The 19,454-nt window shown below is 44.1% G+C and overlaps 1 protein-coding gene across 2 annotated transcripts in view; it reads left to right on the forward strand.

Annotated features, from left to right (window-relative positions):
- The first annotated feature begins 6,340 nt into the window (after positions 1-6,340).
- Positions 6,341-19,454, forward strand: part of LOC128590683 (plasma membrane ascorbate-dependent reductase CYBRD1) — a 36,746-nt gene continuing 23,632 nt past the window's right edge. The window contains exon 1 of one of the 2 annotated variants that reach the window (XM_053598083.1): positions 6,341-7,922. In XM_053598083.1, the coding sequence (XP_053454058.1) occupies positions 7,730-7,922 (193 nt within the window). In that variant the 5' untranslated portion in view covers positions 6,341-7,729. The remainder of the gene's footprint in view (positions 7,923-19,454) is intronic. The other variant, XM_053598082.1, reaches the window with a different exon arrangement.

The following is a 19,454-nucleotide window of genomic DNA, read 5'->3' on the forward strand; positions in this document are numbered from 1 at the left end:
GCATTCACATGGAGCAGGTGTCTTGGCTCCTGCCTCAGGAAAGAGGAGGCAGAAAACCCAGAGCTGGGGGACTACGAATAGCCATGGAATAGACTACCAAGGCGACATGGGAATTACAGCCAGAGAGGCTCAGCCGGGCACCTCCCCCACCACAAGGAAAACACTCAAGAGAGATATTCAGCTTTCCATGTCTGCCCGCCCAGGGCACTGTGTGTCAGTAAGATCTTTCTTCTCCTCCCTCCCTGCAAGCAGAAGGGCTGAGCATAGATCAGTGATAGAGCTGCAACAATTCCAATGCAGCATGAAAATATCAGAAATTGCTCTTGGTGACAAAGTCATAGCTACTGTAAATACTAGCAGGGTTGTCTGAATTCATAATTAAAGAAATTGATAAATTTCAGTTAAAAGTCAATGGAAATAAAGAGGCAATTTCTCACTATCCATGTTCTATCCATACACACCAAATTAAGACCCATAATCTAGCCTAGAGCTGTTTTGTCACAGATTAGCAAACTGCAGCCCTGTGAATTGCCTGACTGCACAGAAGCCAGCAGCAGACTGAATCCCTAGAACGACGTATGTTCCCTTATACACCGCTGCTTTCTATTGACTGGAATCTCAAGGATCTAGGCTTGGAGGCAACATATAAATAGCAGAAGCCAAGCTAAATTATTTTGGGAAAAAAAGTAAAATTTAGACTTTTACTGTTTGATTTTTTTTCTCTTTAAAAAGAACTTCATCTGCTAACAGAAATTACAATCAAGTCTTCCCAAAATCCACTAAGTTGTTTAAATTTTAGCCAAATAGTTGACCTTCTAAGAGAGCCTCTCTGGTCTGCATTCAGAGTTTTTTTTAATGGAGATAAATGACTCCTTCCTGCTACAATAAGGCCCTGAGATTCGTAAGCCAAATTTCTGGAACTACATTTCTAAGACACTCTGCCTATGTACACCATTTAAACAATGCATCAGCACCAGAGAAGATTATAATTAGCACCCTTATTCTTGTTATTACATAGCCAAACAAGAAAGTATCCAATAAAAGTTCCCCAAAAGTGAAATGATGTTGTTGGCTTCTCATAATAGTATAAGCCAGTTCTTCACATACTATAATGTCTCATCCAAATAGTCCAACGTATTATAAAACTTGGTTTATGTGAGAAGCTTGTTTATAAGAAAAATGTTCCAGGACATTCTTTTCCTTGCTAATTCTCTGACATTACCTTAGGTTCTCTAATCTAACCAGTCAGCACATGAATGTATTTTCAAAATGCCTGTTCTCTGCTGACACCTTTCAGGCTTCTTGACTATATTTTCTTATTTTTGATCTTTGCCATTTAGGATCTTGTGAACCTGGGGAACTGCCCTTCCCAGGGTTAACTAATTCCTATAGGTAATTTGCTTGCTAGCATTTCTTTGAGATGTAAACCAACCAATTAAGGTTCTAAGTCCCAACCAAGTCTCCTTTTTTGGGGATTTCCACAGCCTGGGACATTATTCCCTGCCTTAGTTACTGTAAGGGTAGATGTTTAGGGACCACTTTTACACCAGAGCCCACTGAAATTACTCAAACTCATAAGTTTGTTCTGCTTGCTTACTTTGTCCATTCCTTCCCTCAAAAACCACAATAAAGGCTCCTGCCCTTTTTGCCCATTCATCTGGCTTCCATGCTTGCCTGAGGCCTGGCAGGGCATGTCCTGCCTCCTGTTTCTAGGGGACAGGGAATATACGGACAAAAGTCTTCTTTCATGGCAATCATTTCTGTGTTTGTGTGTTGTACTATACCTGCTCAAAGCAAATCTCATGCACATGTGTAGAACATAGACCAGGGAAAAGCAGCTGCAAATAAGATAGACCTAATCTGTGTTCCAAGATCTACAAGAATTTTGGAAGAGCTCATATTTGAGCCTAGGGTTTATAAATTTGCACTGGAGAGGGCTCTGGAATAAATAGAACCTGGGTGTGACCAAGCCCTGTTCTTTTCTTCCTCACCTGGTTATTTCTTGCTAACCTATGGGGGAAGAGGTGATGGATGAGAACTGGGGAATCAAGGAATTTAATCCTAATTCTCTTCTGCCTGGATACAGGCCAAGCTTTACTTAGAGTAGACTCTACCTACTAATGTCTGGGCTGGAGAGAAAGGGCCAGGAAGGAGTCCTTTCGATTTTATCTTGCCAGATGATTAGCAAGAGTTACAATCTCTTTCCTGAGGGCTTCCTGCCTCACCAGTGTTCCCCAAACCAAACTTGCAGTGGATGACAAAGGAAGTGTTTAAAAAATTAAAAGGAGGGCGGTGCCTGTGGCTCAAAGGAGTAGGGTTCCAGCCCCATATACCGGAGATGGCAGGTTCAAGCCCAGCCCAAACAAACAAACAAACAAAAACTGTAAAAAATTAAATGGAAGGTCAGGTAGTCTGACAAAGCAGCAGAGTGTGGAAGGAAGAGCAGTGGGGCCTGGGTGTAACCTATCCTCGCCCCGCTCCTCCCCAGGAGCACGAGGAAGAGGCTCTGTGGAGTCAGGCCTTGTGCTGGAGCATCTCTCAAAGATGTGCTCCTCACGCCTGTTCTCCCCAGGCACCTTCCTCTTACCCTGTGCCTGCATCACCCTGTGTCCTAGCCTGCTCCCTTGGTAAGAGAGTAACTTCCTGCCTCTTCTGGGGTTCCTTGGCTGTGGCCAGATAACAAATGAAATCTTTCCCTGTCCTACTTCTGCCCAGTTGGGGCAGGTGGACTCTGAGAGCCCCTCAAATTAGGGAGAGGCTGGCAGAGGCTGGTTCTCAGCCGGTCTCCCCACAACAAGCACAGGGGCTAATTAATCTCTTTAGTTCCCTTGACATAAAAATCACTCACCATAGAAGCCATAGCTTCACACGAGGAAAGCATGTTCCTCCCATTAACATGGGTTTCACTGTGTTCTTTTCAAAACACTAATCCTGGCTTTATGAAGGAGATTTTGACCACTTCCTGGGCTTGGCTTGCAACATGAATCACAGTTTCAACTGAGTTGCTTTGTGTTGGTCACCTGGGACAGCTTTCTGATCCCCAAAACTCTTATTTAGTAGAAGGGCAGGAAGGAAAGTGTATGAGCTCATTCCTCCTACTTTTGATTTTCTCCTGCTTCATATAGTCTTCCATTTATAATGTGTCCTAAGAAGTCATGGACAGTGGGTAGGGCTAGGAAAACAGTAGTATTGGATCAGAGTATTGACACTTTTATTTGTCAGAGTCCTGACAAATTAAGTCCAAAGGATTTAATTGCAGTAAATTCAATAAATGGACCATTTACAAAGGCACAGACTTAAGGGATCTAGAAAATCCCAGGGATTCAACTACAAAACTTTTAGAAGTGATCAAGGAGGGGCGGTGCCTGTGGCTCAGTCGGTAGGGCGCCGGCCCCATATACCGAGGGTGGCGGGTTCAAACCCGGCCCCGGCCAAACTGCAACCAAAAAATGGCCGGGCGTTGTGGCGGGCGCCTGTAGTCCCAGCTACTTGGGAGGCTGAGGCAGGAAAATCGCTTAAGCCCAGGAGTTGGAGGTTGCTGTGAGCTGTGTGAGGCCACGGCACTCTACCGAGGGCCATAAAGTGAGACTCTGTCTCTACAAAAAAAAAAAAAAAAGAAGTGATCAAGGAATACAGCAATGTCTCAGGTTACAAAATCAATACTCACAAATCTGTAACCTTCATATATACCAACAATAACCAAGCCAAAAAAACAGTCAAGGACTCTATTCCTTTCACAGTAGTGCCAAAGAAGATGAAATATTTGGGAGTATACCTAACAAAGGACGTGAAAGATCTCTACAAAGAGAACTATAAAACTTTAAGAAAAGAAATAAGGTGGTGCCTGTGGCTCAAGGAGTAGGGCGCCAGTCCTATATGCCAGAGGTGGTGGGTTCAAACCCAGCCCCGGCCAAAAACCACAAAAAAAAAAAGAAATAGCCGAAGATGTTAACAAATGGAAAAACATACCATGCTCATGGCTGGGAAGAATCAACATTGTTAAAATGTCTATACTACCCAAAGCAATATATAATTTTAATGCAATTCCTATTAAAGCTCCATTGTCATACTTTAAAGATCTTGAAAAAATAATACTTCGTTTTGTGTGCATTCAAAACCTCGAATAGCCAAAACATTACTCAGCAATAAAAACACAGTAGGAGGAATCACTCTACCAAACCTGAGACTGTACTATAAATCGACAATGATCAAAACAGCATGGTATTGGCACAAAAACAGAGAAGTAGATGTCTGGAACAGAACAGAGAACCAAGAGATGAATCCGGCTACTTATCATTATTTGATCTTTGACAAGCCAATTAAAAACATTCAGTGGGGAAAAGATTCCCTATTTAACAAATGGTGCTGGGTGAACTGGCTGGCAACCTGTAGAAGATTGAAATTGGACCCACACCTTTCACCATTAACTAAGATAGAGTCTCACTGGATAAAAGATTTAAACTTAAGACATGAAACTATAAAAATACTTGAAGAAAGTGCAGGGAAAACTCTTGAAGGAATCGGCCTGGGTGAATATTTTATGAGGACTCCCCAGGCAATTGAAGCAGCTTCAAAAATACACTACTGGGACCTGATCAAACTAAAAAGCTTCTGCACAGCCAAGAACATAGTAAGTAAAGCAAGCAGACAGCCCTCAGAATGGGAGAAAATATTTGCAGGTTATACCTCCGATAAAGGTCTAATAACCAGAATCCACAGAGAACTCAAACGTATTAGCAAGAAAAGAATACGTGATCCCATCTCAGGGTGGGCAAGGGACTTGAAGAGAAACTTCTCTAAAGAAGACAGACGCATGATCTACAAACACATGAAAAAAAGCTCATCATCCTTAATCATCAGAGAAACGCAAATCAAAACTATTTTGAGATATCACCTAAGCCCAGTAAGAGTACCCCACATAACAAAATTCCAAAACCAGAGATGTTGGCGTGGATGTGGAGAAAAGGGCACACTTCTACACTGCTGATGGGAATGCACACTAATACGTTCCTTCTGGAAGGACGTTTGGAGAATACTTAGAGACCTAAAAATAGACCTGCCATTCGATCCTATAATTCCTTTACTAGGTTTATACCCAGAAGACCAAAAGTCACAATATAACAAAGACATCTGTACCAGAATGTTTATTGCAGCCCAATTCATAATTGCTAAGTCATGGAAGAAGCCCAAGTGCCCATCGACCCACGAATGGACTAGCAAATTGTGGTACATGTATACCATGGAATATTATGCAGCCTTAAAGAAAGATGGAGACTTGGGGGGCACCTGTGGCTCAAGGAGTAGGGTGCCAGTCCCATATGCCAGAGGTGGCAGGTTTAAACCTAGCCCCAGCCAAAAACCAAAAAAAAAAGAAAGATGGAGACTTTACCTCTTTCATGTTTACATGGATGGAGCTGGAACATTTTCTTTTTAGCAGAGTATCTCAGGAATGGAAGAAAAAGTATCCGATGTACTCAGCCCTACTATGAAGCTAAATTATAGCTTTCACATGAAGGCTATAACCCAACTATAGCACAAGAATATGGGGAAAGGTCCAAGGGAGGGGAAGGGAGGGGGGACGTTAGGGTGGAGAGAGGGTAATGGGTGGGGCCACACCTACGGTGCATCTTAGAATGGGTACAGGTGAAACTTACTAAAGGCAGAATACAAATGTCTATATACAATAACTAAGAAAATGCCATGAAGGCTATGTTGAACAGTTTGATGAGAATATTTCAGATTGTATATGAAACCAGCACATTGTACGCCTTGATTGCACTAATGTACACAGCTATGATTTAACAATGAAAAAAATAAAAAACAAAGAAGTCAGTTTCTGTGCTGAAAGCTATTTTCACACACACACACAAAAATTAAACGGAATGTTTGCTGTACTCAGGAACAAAAAACGACTGAAAAACTGAAACTGGAAGGTCAGTGATCATTTTCCATTCTCCTCTCACCCTTCTCCCCTCTGCTGTGTATCCTGGGAAGCTGAACTGTAACAAATTACACTGGCTGCACACTGGCTTCTGATTAGCCTCTGACTGGCCACTGGCGGACCCCAGGCAGAAGACAAAAGGCTAGAAGAGTAAGTTTACACACCCTCCCCAGTCCTGCTCCCTGGTCTCTGACCTCTGTCAGACAACCCTCTCCACATGGTTTTTCCTGTGGATTCCAGGAACTCTCTCCCCTTTAGGCCTGGGGCACTGCGTGACCATGTGGTTTCCCATATGCTGCCCACAAGTCACATATAAATAGTTCTGTTCTTTATTAATTACCCAGTTAGAATGTGCCATCTGTTTTCTGCCAGGACTCTGTTTGATATACTCAGTCCCATTAATCTCTCTCTCAACAAATGTTTATTGAGTAACTATAATACTATATGCCAAGCAAGAATAAAATGATAAATTGGATACGTAAAGCCTTTGAGGGGGCAGTCTGGAGAGTGGAGATAGCCACAGGTCATTATGGCTACCACATCTTGATAAGTGGGAAAGGGGGATATGGGCAGACGCCGGGATGGTTTCTTGGTGGAGGTAAGGATCGGGCAAGTTTAGAGGCAGGGACTTCCAGAAAAGTTCACAGCCAAGGACATCCAGGACCAGTTAGGTTGTGGTGAGGGATAAGAGTGGAGGATGGGGCTGGAGTCAAAGAAAGCCTTGTACTGGGAAAGGGGTCCTTCTCTTCCATTTGCTCACTCTCCTCACCAATGGAAGAATAATGAGGCAGGTGAAGTCTGCAGCCTCTTAACCTTAGCCTTTAATCCTGCCCTACTACCAGAGCTGGACACTCCTACTTCCTTGGCCTACAACTCACCTTTTGAAAATCACCCTCATACACTAACTACACATTCTGAGGTCTTTCAAGATGGGAACAGGGCAATACGGTAAACTAGTCTTTGTTGATGAGCTACAGAGGAGGGCTACAAGCGAACGTCCCCAAATGCACTCTAGATTCCTTTTCTGAGATAGCAGTAGGTAACGCTGACAGTTGGACAAAGGGCACCTGCAAGTTTCACCTCATCAAGGCGAGGCTTTAGGTGGGTGGGCAGCTTTAAAATCTATTTTATCCATTTTATCACATTATATAGGCAAGTCCAGGGGCCGGAAGGTGCCAATCTTCCCTCTTCCCTCAGCAAACTGCAAGGAGTTTAATTTCCAGATAAGACCACGCCACCTGCTGCTCACACCACCCTAAGTTTCCTCCGTGACACTTCCTTGCCCCCAGAGACAGCCAAACCTGTAGTACGGGGGCTAAATGGGCTTTGTGAATTAAAAGCACACACAAAAACTCCATCCCACTGAGCCTTCTCTTCTGTTAACCAAGAGCTCACGCCACTGCTCTTCTCAGGTTCCCCACAAACAAGGAAGAGTTAGGGGAAGAGTTCAAAGAAAGCGGTGGGTTTGAAATCCTCCCCGCTCTCTGAACAACGATCTGGCTCGGTGACTGAAGTCGCCTGCGAACTCTGCCGGCCCGGGGGCGGCCACCGCGTAGAGAGCGCTGTCCGCGGCCGCGTGATCCCGGGGGTGGGGCCCGGTTCAGAGCCGGAGCTGGCTGCCCACCCCTAGGAGGCCCCACGTCCAGGGCCAGGCGCCAAGAAGGCCCTCCCTGCAGGCGGAGACAGCCTCAAGAAGTCGACGCCCGGGCCCCGCCGGGGGGCCAGTACCTAGAGGCGGCCGCCTTGTCAAATTCCTGCGGCCGCCGCGGCGCGGGGAATGGAACTCTGATGGCCATGGAAGGCTACTGGGGCTTCCTGGGGCTGCTGGTGTCGGCCCTGCTCGTGGGCTTCCTGTCGGTGATCTTCACCCTCGTCTGGGTCCTCCACTACCGGGAGGGTCTCGGCTGGGACGGGAGCAGCCTGCAGTTTAACTGGCACCCGGTGCTCATGGTCACCGGCTTCATCTTCGTCCAGGGCATCGGTACTGGGCGCCTCCTGGGGGGCGGGGGAGAGGGCGGCGGGGGCCGAGGGTCCTCCACGGAGCTCCAGCAGAGGGGAGCAGAGTGCGGGAGCAGCGGAGTGGGGAGCGAGGCGGGACCCCAGTCGGAGGGCGGGAGGCAGCGGGGCTGCGGCGGGGCGGAGCGGGCAGGCGCCGAGCGGAGCTGGGGCGGGGCGCGTGCGGCCGGGACTGCGCTGCGGGGACGCCGGGCGCCGGGCGGCTGAGCCCAGCCGGGCTGGCGGCGTTTGGTTAACTCTGCAGCGATCCGCTAGGACGCCTTTCAGGCGCCTGAAGACCCCAACCACAAGGGCGGCGGCAGACGCGCGGGGCCACCCGCCCCGGGGGAGCCGCCTGGAACTTGCGCAATCCCGGCGCGCAAGCACCCCTGGGCGAGGCCTTTTGGCCGAACCTGCTTCAGCCTGCGGATTAGGAGGGGAGGGCAGCGGGGACGCAGGGAGGGCCAGAGTTGGGTGTTTCTTGCAACGTCCCGCGCCCCGGGTGAAGCGGGCTGGTCAGCCAGTGGCCAGGGCGAGAGAAGCCTCTGCTCCGAGTGTCACTCCTCCTAGAGTGTCAAACTCAGTTGAGCCCGGGAAGCTGCCGTGCTCCAAAGGGTGATTCGCTGCCCCGAGCAGTCATTAGACAGTCTCGAGCCCTATTTGTTTATGTGGCTGCTGCGTGGCGAAAGTTTCCGTGCGGAGCTTCCTGTTGGGCTCTGGCCCCAAAATTGGGGTGTGAGGCGCTGACTGGCTCCGAGGAAGCCGCTCTCCGGCGGCCGCGGGTGGCTGCGCCGCTCCGGGCCTTCCCTGCGACCAGGCTGGCGCGGGGCCGGGGCTCAGTTGTGGCCGTGTTCACCGTCGTCGTGCGGTGCCTCTCTCGGTGTCCTGACAGTGTCCTCCCGTCGCTGTGTGCCTGGAGGAACCTCTAGGTAGTGGCGCAAGCACCATTTATTTGTAGCCACTCTCTAAAAAGTGAAGTCAAGGCCTTGACCTGTAGAAAGTGGTGGACTGGGTTTTCGTCGCAGGAAATGCTCTAGCCGAGTAGAAAGTGTTCGTGGAGAGATAACCACTGTTCGAAACCTCAAGCCTCGCCTCTGAGCAAGCTGCCTTTTCTTCACTATTTAACTCTCACTAACAAGCCTTCTAAAGAACGCTAACCCAAAATACAGAAACAAGAAACAACCAAAGACAAAAACAAACTTCCCCAAATCCCCAAATACACAAATATTTGGAGATGACAAAGGGAAGGTTAAAGTACAGTTATTACTCTAAGCATAAAATGCTTTACAAATGCAAAATGCAACTCTGACTTCATTCCTAAAGAAAAGGGGTTCCTCCCTCGTCCCCCTTCTGTTTATTTTAAACCTGTGCGAGAGCCTTCCTCCTAAGTGTGGTCCCCGCTCTGGGATGTGCTGGATGCTTTGTTAAATCCCAACCCTCAGCTTTTCAAAGGCTGCCCTGCTATGAGATCGGCATCTGGGCGTTGAGTACCGCTGGCCGCCTGTCATTTCGTTGCATAATTCCCAGCTGTTTTGCCAGTAAGCCGAGAAAAACATTCTCAAGTTCCTGTCACCAGCAGCAGTCTTCGTGGTCAAGCCCTTAATTTCTGCCAGAGCGTCAATACCTTGTTTGCTCAAGTGGAAGGAGCAGTTTCTTCTCTTCCGTCCAACCCTTAGAGCAGCTCCTAATACCAAGAAACTTTTCCAAAGTCTCGGAATGTCTTTTCATAATTTAGGGTAAGGGAAACACAAGTAATATTACTTGTTCCCTGACTTGCCAAAGAGGAGAAAAAGTCACAATGGCTAACATTTATTGAGTGCCTGTGTGTCCAGGAAGTGCTTTATCTCACAGGTATATAGGAGCAAACTGAGGCAGAGAGGAGTTAAGTAATGTTTGAAAGTTGTTTAAGTCTTTTCGGTGTCCTTATTGTCAAAGTTCATTTCTCTGCTTTTATAGCAATATGCTTATTTTCTGCAAAATCTTCTTTTTAGAGAATCAAAAAGCTTCATCTAAAATATACTTTGAAACTCTATATTCATATTATGGTCCATGACACAATTTTTCTAAAAGATTCTGATTTTCTCTTCACTTAGTACTTCTCTTAATCTGTTCGCGCTTACTGGGGACAAAAATGTGTACGTGATAATTTTGGAAATTTTCATTTGCTGCTTTTATGAAAACTTTGTTTTCTTTAGGCGTAGTTAGTATAATTGTAGTCCCAGGGTTTGTCCTGTCAACATTACCCATTCTGTTTACTAGTTTTGCAAAACACTTTAGTCACATAATGCCTTTAACTGCCATGAACATAAATGTCTTCATATACGTAGATATACACAGAGTTCTCCCCAGTTCTTCCATACCTTGGCCCACCCACCCTAACGCCTCACTCCAAGCAGCAGCGGGAAAGGTTCAGTGCAAGGAATAAATAAGACTCAAATAGACTCTGTGGGCCGTGGGGAAAACACACGTTACAGGCTCGCCGCATTATAACAGACTTTTTTACCATATAATTTCTGCAAGGAGGAAAAGTTAAGCTGTGAGATTTTAGATCTCTACTAATGAACATGATGTAATGGAGTTCTCTTCTGTAATACACAAATATTTGGAGATGACAAAGGGAAGGTTAAAGTACAGTTATTACTCTAAGCATAAAATGCTTTACAAATGCAATCTGCAAACAGTAAACATTATTTGAGACTATGTGAGTTCAAGTCTTCTTTGAGACGCCTTTGAGCAATAAGTGCTGAAGAAGCAAGGCTAACAGAGAAGTTACGAAGTAAATCTTTCTCCTTCTCTCCCTCTCCATTTCCCCTTCCATCCTCCTCCAACACACTCCAAGTAGATTTTTGGAAAATGTATAGATATATTCTAAAATAAAGTATGACAGACTACTGGAAATCTAAAACTAAAAGAAAAATTTTAACTAGTGGGAAATCTAGCTAACAAACTCTGACATGAATGGAGGAAGCGTTTAGAAGAGGCTTTGTGCTTCTCTGAAAGGAACATTTCCCATGAAATAAGTATACTGCTGGGAAATCAGAGAAACAAACCTTCAATAGAAGGCCACAGAATAGACTGCAACAAATTAAGGCTCTTAAAGTGACAGTTGACCTTTTAAAAGGTTCAGCAAGGTGGAATGTGTTTTTTAGTAGAAAAATCAGGTATTTGAATTTAGCAAAGAGAAATTCTATAGTCCTTGCTTTCCCACATGTAGAACTCTTTTTATCGTATAAACTGAAGGGAGAGAAATTAGTTTACTGATCCCGATTTGATTTTGTGAAAGGATTTAACGACATTTAAGTAACTTTTAAAAGACAAACAAAAAGAAATTAAGAACAGCTCCTAAAAGGCCATTAATATATCTGAAAGTGACTAAATTTCAGGATCATCTAAACCTGTCAATCTTAGGGAAATGAGCATTTTTATGAAGCATGAACAGTTAATTCAAAGTAATTGTGCATCAAAAAAACATACACAAGGGTGGCGCCTGTGGCTCAACAGAGTAGGGCGCCAGCCCCATATGCCGGAGATGGCGGGTTCAAAGCTAGCCCCAGTCAAAAACTGTAAAAAAAAACCATACACAAAGGGCTTCTAAAACATATTTTTTCTTATAAATAAATAAACATACTTTAATAATGTGACTAATATAAATGTTCTGGATATGATTGTTTTGCTCACAACTATATCCCCAGCCCTTAGGGTAATGACTAGAACTGGCACATGATAGACCAATTGTCATGTGAATGAGTGATTATTTCTGTATCACCATTAAATTGTTAGTAAAAAAAAAAAAAAAAATGCAGTGGCTGGGTGCCAGTACTCAGTGGTGAGGGCGCCGGCCATATGCTCCAGGGCTGGTGGGTTCGAACCCTGCCAGGGCCTGCTAAACAAACAAACAAAAAAATAGCTGGATGTTGTGGTGGGCACCTATTGTCCCAGCTAGTAGTGAGGCGGAGGCAAGAGAATCACTTGAGCCCAGGAGTTTGAGGTTGCTGTGAGCTATGAAGCCATGGCACTCTACCAAGGGTGACAAAGTGAGACTCTGTCTCAAAAAAAATACAGTTTTACAGCCACTCATTTGTGACAATAATAATCATATCTAAAGTAAATTTGTCTTCCCTTCCCCCTAACAGTTCTCCTGTTAGCTGTTTAGAAGCACTGGCTTGTCTACCTCGGGGAAGAATGGACATTGTATTGCACTGGAAGTGCAGCTTTGTTGTAAGGCCACCAACTCATTAGAACATTACTGCATAAGTGTAGTCCCTGCCTCCTCTCGCCTTCATCAATTCTCCTTTCTTCTTCTGCATCATTAAGCTTCTCCCCCTACTGGAATATTTCCAACATGCTATAATTTCTGTCATCTTAAATTTAGAAAAAAACAAAAACCACTCTTGACCCTGCATGCCCCAACCAGCTACTTCCCCAATTCTCTGCTGGCCTTATCACAGAATCTTTTGAAATATTTCTCAATACCTGCTCCACCAAAATTGCTCTTAAGGTAGTAACCGATGGCCACCATGTTGCTAACTCTGATGGACAATTCTCAGGCCTCTTCCTGTTGGACAGGAAGGCAGCATTTGACATAAATGACCCCTCCCTCTTCCGTGGTACATTTTCTGCACTTGGCTTCCCTTTCTTCACTTGGTGAATGGGGTGGCCTCCAGGACACCTGACCCTGTCAGCTCTTCTCTCTTCCCTGGTTGCTCTTTCTCAGCCTCCTTTGCTGATTCTTCCTCACCTTCCTCGATCGAGTAAAGTTAAAGCGCCCAAGGCCCCGTCTTCTGACACTTCTCCTCTTTGTCTACATTCATTCCCTCACTAATCTCATCCAGTCTCTTGACTATAAATACTATCTGACCCTTCCATAGTCCTGTATTCAGTCTGGGTCTCTCCCCTGAACTCCAGACCCCAATATCCATCTGCTTACTCACTTTCTCTCTACTTGGATGTCAAATAAACATGTCCGAATCCCGGCTCTTGATCTGCCTGCAAGATCACTTCTCCCATAGGCTCCACCATCTCAGTAAATAGCAACTTAATCTTTCTAGATGGTCGGGATAAAATTCTGTAGTCATCCTGGATTCTTCCCTTCCATACTTCTTATCAATTCCATCAGAAAATCTTATAGACCCCAGATTCAAAATACAGTATTACCCACATTCTGACCACTGACTGAATATTCATTTATTGTCTGTCTACTCCTACTAGAATGTAAGCTCCCTGAGGGGAGGGGTTTGTCTGTTTGCCTCACCACTGTGGTAGGCATTCAGTAAGTATTTACTAAATTAACACACGTTTGGCCAATCCTTTAAACCAAGTGTCACGCCTACAAGGATCAGGTATACAAAGTAGAGAAGTGAAGTTGATTGGGTGTGTAGCACCACCAGGCTGTCTTCCTGGATTCAACTAAACATTCAGACATGAGAGACTATGGAGGCCATACTGGGTGCTGGTGTACTCAGAAGGGCAAGGACTGAAACCAGAGCTTGCTGGCAGGGCGGTGTCGGGGGCATCCTTGAAGCAGCAGTCTACACAGCCTTCAATGAACTTTCCTCTCCCCAGGTGACAGCTCAGGCACCGGGAGAGATAAGATCCACCCTGGTGGGATCAGGGCTTCAACCCCCATTTCTCATAGGAACTACTATCTCTTATAATCCTCCATAGTCATAGCACCTATGATCCCTACAGGGATATGTAGTGGGTTGGATAGTGGCCCCCAAAAAGATATGTCCAAGTCCTAATTTTTGGTATCTGGGAATGTGACCTTATTTGGAAATAGAGTCTTTGCAGATGTAACTAAAGATCTCAAGATGAGATAATCTTGGATTTGGGTGGGTCATAAGTCCAATGACTGGCATCCTTATAAAAGAAAGAAGAAGATTTGAGGCACAAAGACACACAGAGGGGAAGACCATGTAAAGACAGAGGCAGAGACTGGAGTGATGTGTCTACAAGCCAAAGAACACCAAGAATTGCCAGAGACACCAGAAGCCAGGAGAGAGGCATGTCCTTCAGAGGCTCCAAAGGGAACCAATTCTGCCAAGACCTTGATTTTGATTTTCTGGCCTGCAAAACTGTGAGAGATTTGTTGTTTTAAGTCACTAGGTTTCTGGTCATTTGTTTTGCTAGTCCTAGGAAGTGAATACAAGTAGAGTAGTTATCACTGCAAATAGGTACCAAAGTACTGACATTCTCATTGACTATGTATAGTTTTTTTTCCTTTTCTCCCAGTCCAGCCATAGTTTACCAACTGGGTAATTTTTCTTATATGCAACGTTGCCTAATCACATTGATGACAAACCATTTTATCTGTTTACTAGGGCAATAAACCAAAAGTCAGATCTTCACGCAGCCAGGCGTAGATATACATGTGGAGAGGTGGGAACTGTAGGAGACTGGCAAAACAGGAAACTTTTTCTTCGCTGCAGTGGATGCCAGATCAAGATCACCAGACCTTCCCATTTGCCAAGAGAACCCATATTTTTTAAAAACGGCTTCAAACTGAAACCAGCCACAAAAACAGAACCACACCCCTAAGACTCTGTGACCAAAAAAAACAACATCTGCGGACCAAATTCCAGTTCATAGCTTCCAGTTGACAGGTCACTTCTGCTGGGGTATTCTGTCTTGACCTTGAAAGGTTTTCAAATTTTTTCTCAAAAGGCTGAACATTCTGGAGGTGCCCATAGCTCAGTGGGTAGGACACAGACCACATACACTCAGTCTGGCCGGTTCGAACCCAGTCCGGGCCAGCTAAACAACAATGACAACTGCAACAACAAAAAAATAGCCGAGCATTGTGGCAGGCGCCTGTAGTCCCAGCTACTTGGGAGGCTGAGGCAAAAGAATTGCTTAAACCCTAGAGTTTCAGGTTGCTGTGAGCTGTGATGCAACCGTACTCTACCAAGTACAACATAGTGAGACCCTGTCTCAAAAAAAAAAAGGTAGAACATTCTTCCCTAGACAGGCCAGAAATTTTTGTTGTAACTTTTTTTCTTCATATAGAAACTTTCTTAAAATATCAAACAGGCTTTGAAGTGACTGTATAGACTTCAGCTGCACTTTTCTAAGTTTTTGTTGTTGTTGTTGTTATTCATTCATTCAGTTCCTTCACATATTATCCCATCCATTTAACTAGCGTACATTTATTAAGCACTTACTGCATACCAGACACTGTGTAAAACAAATGAGTAAGATGTATTTGAGTTGGTTGGAGATGAATTATGGCTTACTTTTAAAATGTAGGTTATATTGATCCCTAAATAGTTAAAGCTGGGAGGGGCCTGTGGCTCAGTCAGTAGGGCACGGGCCCCATATACCCAGGGTGGCGGGTTCAAACCCGGCCCCGGCCAAAACTGCAACCAAAAAATAGCCAGGCGTTGTGGCGGGTGCCTGTAGTCCCAGCTACTCGGGAGGCTGAGGCAAGAGAATCGCTTGGGCCCAGGAGTTGGAGGTTGCTGTGAGCTGGGTGAGGCCACGGCACTCTACCGAGGGCCATAAAGTGAGACTCTGTCTCTACAAAAAAAAAAAAAGTTAAAGCTGGCTGGGACCTTATGTTCAACTCCTCATTGTAGAGATCAAACATCTGGCCTGGGTCAGACAACTGGGTGATATCAGAGCCAGTACTGTTTCTAATCTGGCATTATAGTGACATGAGGCACAAGAAAATATCAGCTGATCTTTCCAACAACACAAACTTTCTGGATATTTACAAATGTCTAGCCAATTAACTGAACTTTTCCCTTTCATACACATATTTGGTACCAAGTAATTGCCTTTGTGAGGATTTTAATCACTTCAAAGAGATATGTCTAGTGCTTAAAAAAAAAATCTTCCCAATCATCCAAAGCACTTCCTTCATTTTGACTGTCCAGAGGCTTTGGTTTCATGATATTCCTGCTGTGAGACAGTGTGAATGCAGGGGCATATTTCAAAGATCTGATTCTCTTTGACAGTTGCTGCAGGAATATTTTCAAGAACTTTATTTAAAGAGGATTCTCTGCTTTTTCATTTAAACCTGAGGTCCTTTGGATAGAATCTGGTCAACTCTCGGGTGCACAGGGAAATGAGTTATAAAGATTGATAACCCTGTTCTGAACATTCTCCCAAGGAAGGCAAAATAATACTTACTTTATTTGAAGAGTGAAGAGAAGTGTAATGGGCACACTGTGTTTAAGTAGAATTTTTAAGTGTTTTACAATTCCAGTGTACTTCAAACTCAATAACTTACTGTTATTTTATTTTTGAATTCACTCAAAGCTGTTAAGTGAGGCCAAGAGCACAATACTTTTTACTTCTTTGAAAGGAGCATTTGATTTTATATTAGCTAATGCTTGGCCCAGCAGTACAATTTGTCTGCAGTTTTGTGGGATTTTTGTTTTTTCTTTTAGATACAGAGTCTCATTCTATTGCTCAGGCTGTAGAGCAGTGGTGTAATCATAGCTCCCTATAACCTTGAACCCCTAGGCTCAAATGACCCTCATGCTTTAGCCTTCTGAGTAGCTAGGACTATAGGTCCACATCACCACATCTGGCTAACTTTTTGTTAAGCAGGCCTGGCCAGGTTCAAATCCGCTACCCCTGGTACACAGGGCTGGCATTCTAACCACTAAACTACAGGCTCTGAGCCACACCTGTCTAATTTTAAAAAAAGGCGCCTGTAGTCCCAGCTACTCGGGAGACTGAGGCAAGAGAATCGCTTAAGCCCAGGAGTTGGAGGTTGCTGTGAGCTGTGTGAGGCCACGGCACTCTACCGAGGGCCATAAAGTGAGACTCTGTCTCTACAAAAAAAAAAAAGAAAGAAAGAAACTTGTGGAGGCAGGTCTCGAACTCCTGGCCTTAAAATGGTCTTCTCATCTCAGCATCCAAAAGTACTGGGATTACAGGCATGGGCCCCACGCCCAGCCTATATTGAGTTTTTGATTTGTGCATTTTGCAAGAGGATCTGCTACAACAAAAAATAAGTATGTGAGGTGATGGATATGCTAACTAGCTTGATTTAACCATTTCACAGTGATGTTTCAAAACTTCACATACACTGTAAGTGTATACAATTTTTACTTGTCAGCTATACAAAAAAATTATTTTTAAAAATAAATTTCAGAAAACCAGAGGATTTACTCATTTGAGAATACTGAATAATTGCTGTGCATTATTGAGATTTACTTATTCACATCTACTCGCTAAACTCCTGCTACGTGCCAGGCTATGCTAAATGTTGGGATCTGACAGTGAACAAGATAGATGTGTTTGCCTTCTTATGAATCACAAGATTTAAACTCCGAAGTATTAGAGTCAAAATGTTTTCCAAATATTAGGACATTTCTCTCTCTCCAAGAACAACTCCTCTGTCACACACACTTTGACAGATCCTAAATTTGCGTTGCCTCCTGTAAGACAAAGTTGGGTATAGAGATCGTTCTGTAATCGTATATGGATAGAAAGCTGGTGTCAAACCAGAGAGCTCATCTTATAGAATATATATTTTCACCTATTCCTGAATTTGATGATCCAAGTAGGAAATTTTCTAGTAATTAAATTAAAATCCAAGTTACTATATTTTCTATTTCATTGTCTAAAGAATAATCAGTATTAATTTCTATCTTCCTCCCTTCTGTTTTTTAGCTTATTACACTAGCATATTCCACCAATATCTTTTCCTTTTAAAGGATTTAAAATATATTTCACAATATATGTGTTCCTCTTTCCCCCTCATTTTCTAGAGCCTCTAACAGCAAACCCTTGTTTGAGTCACAAGTAGCTGTGTTACACCATTTCTCCTTCTTGTAGGTTTAGGAGACCTTTTTCTTCCTTCTCACTGAACCTCAGGAATGGTGTCTGGTAAGTGCTGAGCCAAAGATGCAAGAAAAATATAAATTCCACTCTCCAGGCAGTTGTTAAAACTGTTGAGAATAACTTCTTGTTTAAGAAATGTGGTTTGATTTAAGGTTGCCCTTTTCTCCTCAAATCCACCACATTTCAGTTATTTATGCATTTTTAAAAGCATATAAACAGCTCATGCAAATGTAACATTTTGCAGTTATCAGGAGAACATTTTGCAGCTGAGTCAGCTCTGCAGCAGAGACTCTATGTAGCCAGGAGCGATGCTGAGAACTTCCTGCGCTGAAGGTCACAGGCTGTATTCAGACGGGAGCCCATCACCCTTCCACAAGCTGCCTATTGAGTAGGGGAGACTAACTGGCTATGAGTTTGTGAACTTGTGAAAATATTGCTCTAACTTTAGACTAGAATGAACTCTTTCAAACATAAGAAATTAATATAATAGACCCCCATGTTCTCACCACTCTGCTTTAACAGATGTTAGTTAAGATTTTTGGCAACATAAAATTTTATAAGCCTAAACTTAGAGCTGCTAGGAATCAAGAGTGAGGCAGGATGATTGAGGAGAGAAGCTGCAGATAGATGCAAAACTAACAGAAGAGATGGGAACACGTTAAATAGACCTATGGACTCTCAAACCACAACTGTCTTGCCCATTTAGACCACGAGTGAGCACCTCTCCTAACATGTTCCATTGATGCTACTGCTGGCGAGGAAGACCTAGTATGCAGGTAATCTGAGAAACATTTGCATAAACATTCCTCTGTGATGCTCCATAGTATTAGGAAGAGTAAAAAGTCTCCACTGGAAACACAGTTATTTTTGAATTTTTGGCAACATTTTTAAAAAGTTAACTTTTTTTTTTTTTTTGAGACAGTCTCACTCTATTGCTCAGGCTAGAGTCCCATGTCATCATAGCTCAGAGCAACTCAAACTCTTGAACTTGAGCAGTCCTCTTGCCTAAGCCTCCCGAGTAACTGGGACTACTGCTAGGATTACAGATGTGAGCTACCATGCCTGGCCAAAAAGTTGACTTTTATTGAAAAACAACAAATAGTGAGGTTGCAAACTAATACAGCCTTTTTAGAGAGAAGTATGGAGAATCCTCAAAGATCTAAAAGTAGACCTTCAATTTGATGCTACAATCCCATTACTAGGTATCTACCCAGAAGAACAAAAATAATTTTACCACAAATACATTTGCACCAGAATGTTTATTGCAGCTCAATGCATAATTGCCAAGTCATGGAAGCAAACTAAGAGCCCATCAACCCAAAAATGGATCAACAAACTATGGTATATGTATACCATGGAATACTATTCAACCATTAAAAAATATGAAGACTTGGGCTGGGTGTGGTGGCTCACGCCTGTAATCCTAGCACTCCGGGAGGCGGAGGTGGGTGGATTGCCCAAGCTCACAGGTTCGAGACCAGCCTGAGCCAGAGTGAGGACCCCCATCTCTAAAAAAAAAAATAGCCAGTGTTGAGTGGTGCCTATGGCTCAAGGAGTGGGGTGCCGGCCCCATATATGGGAGGAGGTGGGTTCAAATCCGGCCCCAGCCAAAACTGCAACCAAACACACACACACAAAAATAGCCAGTGATGTAGTGGGCACTTTGGAAAGCTGAGGCAAGAGAATCACTTGAGCCCAACAGTTGGATGTTGCTATGAGTTAG

This window comes from Nycticebus coucang, chromosome 7, assembly GCF_027406575.1.
Source record: "Nycticebus coucang isolate mNycCou1 chromosome 7, mNycCou1.pri, whole genome shotgun sequence".
NCBI lineage: Eukaryota > Metazoa > Chordata > Mammalia > Primates > Lorisidae > Nycticebus > Nycticebus coucang.